General features: G+C 41.8%; 1 protein-coding gene across 2 annotated transcripts in view; it reads right to left on the reverse strand.

The window, feature by feature from the left end:
• Positions 1-7806, reverse strand: part of fbxo41 (F-box protein 41) — a 51041-nt gene that overhangs the window by 30271 nt on the left and 12964 nt on the right. For both annotated transcript variants that reach the window (XM_014007727.1, XM_014007726.1), the window contains exons 2-3: positions 4091-4851; positions 2479-2708 (exon numbers count right to left, since the gene is read on the reverse strand). In XM_014007727.1, coding sequence (XP_013863181.1) covers positions 2479-2708; positions 4091-4639 — 779 coding nt within the window. In that variant the 5' untranslated portion in view covers positions 4640-4851. The remainder of the gene's footprint in view (positions 1-2478; positions 2709-4090; positions 4852-7806) is intronic.

Here is a 7806-nt window from a genome sequence, read left to right on the forward strand (position 1 = left end):
ACTCCATCTCCATGCACGTTGCTCTGATCTAAACATTTACAATTATTAAATGGGAAAATAGTCTTTGATATTTAATTATGTTTTTTTAAACAGATCTATTAAGACAAGCAAAAAAAGTAAACTAATTTATTTAACGAAGCCTGTCTCCAGTAAAACACTTTATCTTTCATGTTGCTTCTTCAGCTCCTCGGACTAAAAATAACAGCCGTGTTTGGAACACGTGCTAAATCATCCTGGGATTAATTTCAGTAAAAGCTCTGAATGCCTTCCAGTGCTCACTTTTTTTTGTGCCACCAGAGGGATCCAAATAATGTCCAAGCTTGCTTCCCAACGCTGTGATTTAYGTCCAAGTCTATTTCAGGTTCAGCCGTCGTATTAGTTCACGAAGCAGCGTGGCAGCTTTATGGAGGGACTGGCAGGACGCGGGGAGATGAGCTATCTGCTACTTGCCCGGCTGTAACCATCCATTCTGCTCAAATGGCTCTGAAGGACATCAGGATGGATACAAMGGGGGCAGGTGTAACCCCCAACTGCTGACTGAACATCACACCTGCAGCAGATGTATTCTTGTAAGAAACTATTTTATAGTGGATGCTAGATTTGATTGACAGCTAATGAGACCAGTTGGGGTTTGTGCCATTTTATCTGAGCAGCTCTGAKATTGGTGCTTCAGTCAGCCGTGCCTGAGGTGGTTTGGAGGTAGAAGGTTTGGTTGTCAGACAGACATGAGCTCAGTGCAGAGCAGAGAGACTCCATGAGATCATTAACTTCGAATGAGGGGAAAGAGGGTAAGAGGAGGTAGCAAGTCGATAAACCGTTCCAACAAGTCATCACTGAGTCATTAACCGGGTTCACTCCCTATTATGTCCATAATGTCAAAAGGCTGCTAAGTCTTAGATGTTATTGTAAAATCATTCTAAATACATGTGATTAAATACAAAATTTAGCCTTGATTTTAATAATTATTGTAAATTAGAATGTTTTTGTTATGATTGAGCTTGGTTGATTAGAACCCCAAGATGCAGAACTGAGTGAGGTGGCAAAAAGTGATTTATTAAAAAAAAACAAAGGTGCTGACATGGCAGCAAACAAGAACAAGGGCTTTGGACAGGAATGTGAACATCAAACAGTAAACAGAGAACAAGGATCTGACAAAGACTGAGGACAAAGGACAGAATATAAAGAAAGAACTAATGAGGTAAAACAAGAAACACCTGTGGAAGAAACATGAGGATCAGGTGTGAGTGGGCGGGGCTAAAGCAAAGGCAGGCAGGGGGAAGTAAACAGGAGGAAAAGACAGAAAACTTAGACTGAATCATAAGCACAGACACAAATCATGACAGTTATAAATCAAAACGCTGATCACAAATTGGTGTAAAATCTGATATGGGTCAGAAAAAACAGTTGATCTACAGTGACCGTCAACATATTCATTTACATTCTCTCCTGTTTATATATGTGCATTAAAAATATAAATAAATCTTTTAATAAGCATCATTAAACCTATAATAATCATTAAGCAAAAATTGTTCATTTGTGGGCAGGAGCAGTAATAGTAGAAATTTTGCTTTTAAATCAAATCAAATCCTGTTTTAGATTTCTTTTAWTTTTATCATGAATGTAGTAGTTTTGCTCATGTTATTTTCACTATTTTATCTGTTGATATATTTTATTCTTTCTTAAATAAGGGAAGGTAACATTYATTTATATAGCACTTTTCAGCAGCAAAGCAATACAAAGTGTGTTCTATTCTTTAAGAAATTATACAAATAAAAGAAAGAGAGAAAAAAGAAAGGCAGCTAAGACATCATAGCAGTGGGTATATAGTCAGTGTAATCTAAGACATCATAACAGTTTCTATTTATTAACCTCTGGGTATGTAAATAAGACCTCTAGTGATAACCAGTACTTAAATATGTCAAAAAGTTCTATTTATTTTGGTTCACTCTGATCACGTTTTAACTTGTGTCAAACATTCAACCATAAAAACAAACACCTTAAATGAGAAGGTCAATTAGAAGTAGATTTTTAAAAAACACATTTGAAAYTGTAGCACATTTTAAGTCCTGCAACTGAACAGGAAAGAACGTTCATGTTCAAACAACGTGTTGGCTACAAGAAACGAGCTGCGTGTGTGTCGTTAGTAAATTACAGGCTCTTGATGATTAACAGGTCAGCTTTTCTGTGTCTCTGCACTAATTTGTGTTGCTCTGCTTTAGTCATTGTTTGGGGGGAAAAGGCAGCTGTGTTTGTCGATTAGCACAGAATTAGGACCAACAGAACTGGAAACTGACGTGAGCGGCACTYATAAATTTACAAACAGACGCTAATTTGCAAAAGACAACAATKTTTTTAAATTTTACGACATAAAAAATTGACATTTTAACACAGTAAATTGCCTTAAATGCACATACTAAAAACAGTAAAATGACCGTTGCAAAAGAAGTATATATAGTAAAATGATTTAATTCCACTTACTGTTGTTTGTGGTTCAGCTCCGCCTCCTTGTTCACCAGGTCCTGCTTGAGGTTAGCTAGCATCTCCACAGAGACGTCCACCTGCCGAGACAGCTCCGAGGCCTTGTCCTCCAGGTCCTGTTTCTCCTGGCTCAGCCGCTCGCTCTCCTGCTTGGCCCGCTCCAGCTCAGAGCTCTTCCTCTCCAGCTCCGCCTGGAGACGGCCTACACGGGCCGCTATTTTCTGCTCCACCTACGAGACAAAGAGGGCGACTGAGCGCTGCCTGATGACCGTCTCTGATCAAAACTGTATAAAACACTGCTGGTTACAGGTGAGGTCATAAACTATAGAACAGTAATTATCACTATAATATTAATATAAACAAAGAGTTCTGTTGGCCTGTGTCTCTACATATATAATAACTCTAACATTAATAAACTTATAAACTGAAGTTTTAATGACTTAGCAGAAGAGAATAATGACATGACAGGATCAGAGCACTTTGGGCCACTACCCTTAACATAATTCCCTCCTGCAGGTGGTGGGCTCCTTAGGAGGGCAAACCCATGTTGCTCATTTGGGCTGAGCCCCATTGGGTATAGACCCGGTCACCAGGCATTCGCCAACAAGCTCCTCCCCCAGGCCTGGTTCAAGGGTGGAACCCTGGTAACCCACGTTTGGGCAAGGGACACTGAGTTCCTGGATTTTGCATGTCCATAAAACTGCTGTGAATCACTCTTTGTGTGTCCTGTCACCTAGAACTAATCTGGCTTGGGAGACCGTAACTGGGGCGATTTTTACAGCCCCCAACAGCAGAGCTCCTACGATCATTCAGACACACAAACTCCTCCACCATTGTAAAGTGATGCTTCAACAGAGGGGAGACTCAGAGGAGAGCTGCTGCTCCTCCACATCGAGAGGAGCCAGCTGAGGTGGTTCAGGTATCTGGCAAGGATGCTGCCTTAAAGCCTCCCTAGGGAGGTGTTTCACACATGTCCAACTGGGAGGAGACCCAGGACTTGATGGAGAGATGATGAACAGACTCTGGAACAAGTGAAGATGGATGGATGGATGGATGGATGGATGGATGGATGGATGGATGGATGGATGGATGGATGATGAAATGCATATCGCCCACCACCATGTATGCTAAAGTTTTACACAACTCATCACCTTAATCCACTAAAACATTACACCTGTCTGATAACTACAGAGGTTGGTCACCATGAAATTTTAGGTTTTCCAATCTTAYTGACTCTATAATCACTTTGTTTTGAAAAGTCTCATAACAGAGACACTAAACACCTATTGTTTTACATCTTGGCTGTTCTTACTTGTTATTAGTAAGAGTGGACTTCCTGTTTCACATTCAGCATGTGGCTCAATCACTTTATCCATTGCTGAGTTCAAGGTTCTCAAAAGCAGGAGAGTGTCCAGAAGGGTGCTCTTGAGAGTTAAACATCTAACCTAATGACAGCGGGGGACAAGTGTGTCCTCTGATTGCTTCTGCACTGTACAATTAGCCCTCTCTAGAAATCAAACTTCCACCGAGACAGGGTCCACACAAGCCAGAATCAGATTCCAAAACACTTCTATCTGATAAAGTTGATTCTGATAACAGCGATCCTTCTCACCTCCTCTGACAGCTTCTCCAGCCTCTCATCCAGCTCCAGCCGTTCAAACGCCCGCGCCTTCAGCCTGGCCAGGCCCTCCTCGTAGGCAGCCTCTACAGCACTGGCTGCCACATTCGCTGCCACAGCTACAGCTGTGCTGGGGTTTCCATGGGGGCCCGGATCGGYRGATGTCATTGCTTTTTTCATGAAAAGCTCCCCCAGTGGGAACTCCACATTTGGAATRTACCTGGCTGCAGAGTTGGAGTTAGCCGGGGTCACGCTCAGGTCGTCCGCACAAGGAAGCTCCCTGCAGGGAAAGCGTCGCTCGTTTAAAGCCGAGGGCCGGAGCGGCTCGAACGGGTCGTTGTTGTTGGCGGGCGTGAGGAGGGCCCCCTCAGCCACTAGGGGCAGCAGAGCAGCGGCGTCACACACACTGTTAGATTTGGACAGGACGTAGAGGGTCTCRTACGTGTGGTTGTATTCCAGGTGGGCGCGTAGGGACGACAGGCTTCGGAAGCGCTTGTGCTCCCCGCAGCGAGGACAGCGGTATGGCAGGTCCAGAGAGGCCATTCCGTGCAGTAACTGCCGGAAGAGAGGGGGGCGCTCACGCGGCACGATGGCAGCGCCAGTATGAGCGCACGGGGGTCGGACACCTTTCACATCCTGTCATGGTTGGAACAGGGCGGCTGGAGGAGGTCAGCATGAGGAGGAGGCGCATCACATGGCTGCAGAGAGGCAACGTTCAGCTGGTCTGCGTCCATCAGCCATGGCTGCTTTTCCTCCTGAACCAAAAAAGAAAACACAAGTTAAAGAGTTTCCTACATGAGTTACAGTACCTTGATAACAACTACCAGATATACACTGATTGATATTTGGTCAAAAGCAATAGGCAGATTTTTAAAGTMTTTTTAAATCGACAGGATTGGACTCATGTTAAGCAATTAAATGGCAGGTAYAGAACTGTGCTACGCTTTAAGCAAGTTGTGTACCTTTTCACCCAGAGGTCATTGCTAAAGGAAATATCTGTGCTGCGACTGTTGCTGACAAAGAAATATCGCAAAAAGCAGGTAAGATCGCTCTAACCTGATGAATGGACATCTGTCGCCACACAGTCAAATCTCACTCTACTCAGCATTTTGACTCATTTTTGTTCCCCAAGTCTTGTTTAAATGAAAACAGTTCTATGCTGGAGTAAAGCATAAACATGTTTCGTTTTGGTCTGAGGGATTCTGCATTCAGGATTCGGACTGAATGCATCAACCGATGACACCCCTGCTTGACACTACAACTTGCTATTAATGGCTAGGTTACCCCTCAGCACCACCAGTGGACCCTGAAAGAACTTAAATAGAACATTATTCAATTAATTTTACTAACAATGATGTTTAAAACATTGTAAAACTATGAAATCTTGTATATTTGTTTAGTTAAATGTACAAGGTTTTGGTTATTTTATGCTCTAAGGTGATGGCGTTGGAAGGTGAAGCACCTGTGAAGTTAAAAAAAAACCCCATCACATCAGATGTTGGTTTTGTACATTTACCTCCTAAGATAAGTAGCTTTGCCTGCAACATGATTCTGGTTTGTCTTTTACAATAATAAGACATTCTTAGGGTTATAAAGCAWATGTCTGCACATCTGGGTGTCCTGACACACTTAGATTAGGACGATGAAAGTCAGCTGATGGAAATGGATCCATTAGCTTGTTAGTGCCAGCATCATTTTCCAGTCTTAAACCAACAAGKTCAGACAGGAAAAGGTTAAACTTTAGAAGGATCTAGTAACCCACATTAGGGGGAAAACACTGTCTGCCAGCTGAGCTAACGTCTCCTTTTTTCTGCACTTTCTTCTAAGAATCAAACACTGATACAYTGTAACACAAAGTTTAAATGCGTGCAAAACTAGTTATGCATTTCTGTCATATTTTGGAGTAAAATCCCACTTTTGCAATGACAGAACTGTCGTTTATTTAATATTTCTTTGATTCCAACTTTCTATCTGCAGAGTACATCCTGTTAGAACATTTGATTTCAGATTTATCTGAGTGTCACAGCTCTTGAAAAACCTCTGACAAAACATGAAAGCAAACACTACTTGATTCTCCTGCATGTAGTTTCCTAACTGAGGTGCAATCATCTGATTAGACACCAGTGAACTGACAGTAAAACCTGAGATCTTTTCTATAACAAGGTAATTCAAATTCAATTTAGTCAAATATCGTTGAGAGGGAACAAAAACATCAGGACACATTTGAGGTAAAATTGAGGTTTTTAAGATTAAGCAAACCAAAATTAAAAAAAATATTGGCCTACTGTTCTTCACAAAGTACACAATGCAGTTTAAATTTTATGGCTGAGTTTAAGAGCTATAAATGCACCAAGAAAGAACTGATGGAGATAGGACAGGAAACGTAGAGTAAACACAGTAAGAGTACATTCTGCTAAAATATGTCACAGAAATCTAATTTGTTCACACAGATCACATATTGTGTTCAGGACTAATGTTGACTGAGAACACAGATCGGTTCCTCCTCTGAAAGGACTTAAGTTCTGCGGGACTCAGTCCTGATGAGACCTCATGGATTAGTGGTTCCCAAACCTGTTAGCTTTCAACCCACGGGAAAAAAGTCACAGTAACTCATGACCCTCACTGTTGTAGATTAAAGCGTGCAAACATTATTAATAAAACCATTTAACAAAAAGCCTAATCAACTGTTATATAATTTATTATCTGTTTATGGATTAAACAGTCTTGTATAACAATGGAAAAACTTTAAGAATACTGCAATAATGAACAGCTGATTCAGTCTACATTGATAGCGTACTGTCACACACACACCATGTAGTCTCTTAGAAATGGCCATTTAAGCTGGGAGCTTGAACTACAGCAGACTTCTAAGGTTTACTGTTTCAGTGTCCTGCAGCAGCTGCTGATGAGGGAAGCAGCAGGCACTGAGTGTTTAATGTCAAATCCCAGATGCAGGCCATTCTTCAGATTTGGGCACATTCACTGGAAATCCCCCGAATTCACAGAGGCTGTTATTAGAAGTCTGGTGAAGCTGGCAYGTCAGGCTCACTTATTAAAATAACTTAACCTCTTCAGCCCCAATGGTTTTTTTATGTTTGTTCTCAAAATAATGTGCCTAAATGTAATTGAATGTGTCTCAGCATTTACAAACTCTAATTAAAAAAATCTTGGTATTAAAATAAAGCTAGCACTTGGGAGATTTCATCAGAAGTTCATMAGAAATTCTCGTACTCACCTTCAAAGCTATCCACAATCTTTCCCCTCCTTACGTGTCTGACCTCCTGAACATCTCCACACCTCCCGCTCTCTAAGATCTGCCTCCTCCCTCCAACTCGCAGTACCCCCTGCCCACCTCAGCACCATGAGGAGCAGAGCTTTCAGCCGCTCTGCTCCGCAGCTCTGGAACTCACTACCTCATGGATTACGCAATACCACATCTCTCTCCCTGTTTAAGACTGGCCTGAAGACACATCTTTTCTAATTAGCCTACCGCTGTTAATTCCTATTTTCAATATAGGTCTGTTTTTGTTGTCCACACTTCTATGTTTCTCCCCCCACAACCCCATTGTTCAATTTGTCTGAATTTTTGTATTTTATTATATGACTGTTCTGTACTCCGCATTTCTGTTTCTCCCACACTACCTTATGTATACTGTATATACTGTATGTATCTACACTTTTTTCTTTTTCTGTTGCACAGTGTCCTTGGG

Source organism: Austrofundulus limnaeus, unplaced genomic scaffold (genome assembly GCF_001266775.1).
Source record: "Austrofundulus limnaeus strain Quisiro unplaced genomic scaffold, Austrofundulus_limnaeus-1.0 Scaffold44, whole genome shotgun sequence".
Taxonomy (NCBI): domain Eukaryota; kingdom Metazoa; phylum Chordata; class Actinopteri; order Cyprinodontiformes; family Rivulidae; genus Austrofundulus; species Austrofundulus limnaeus.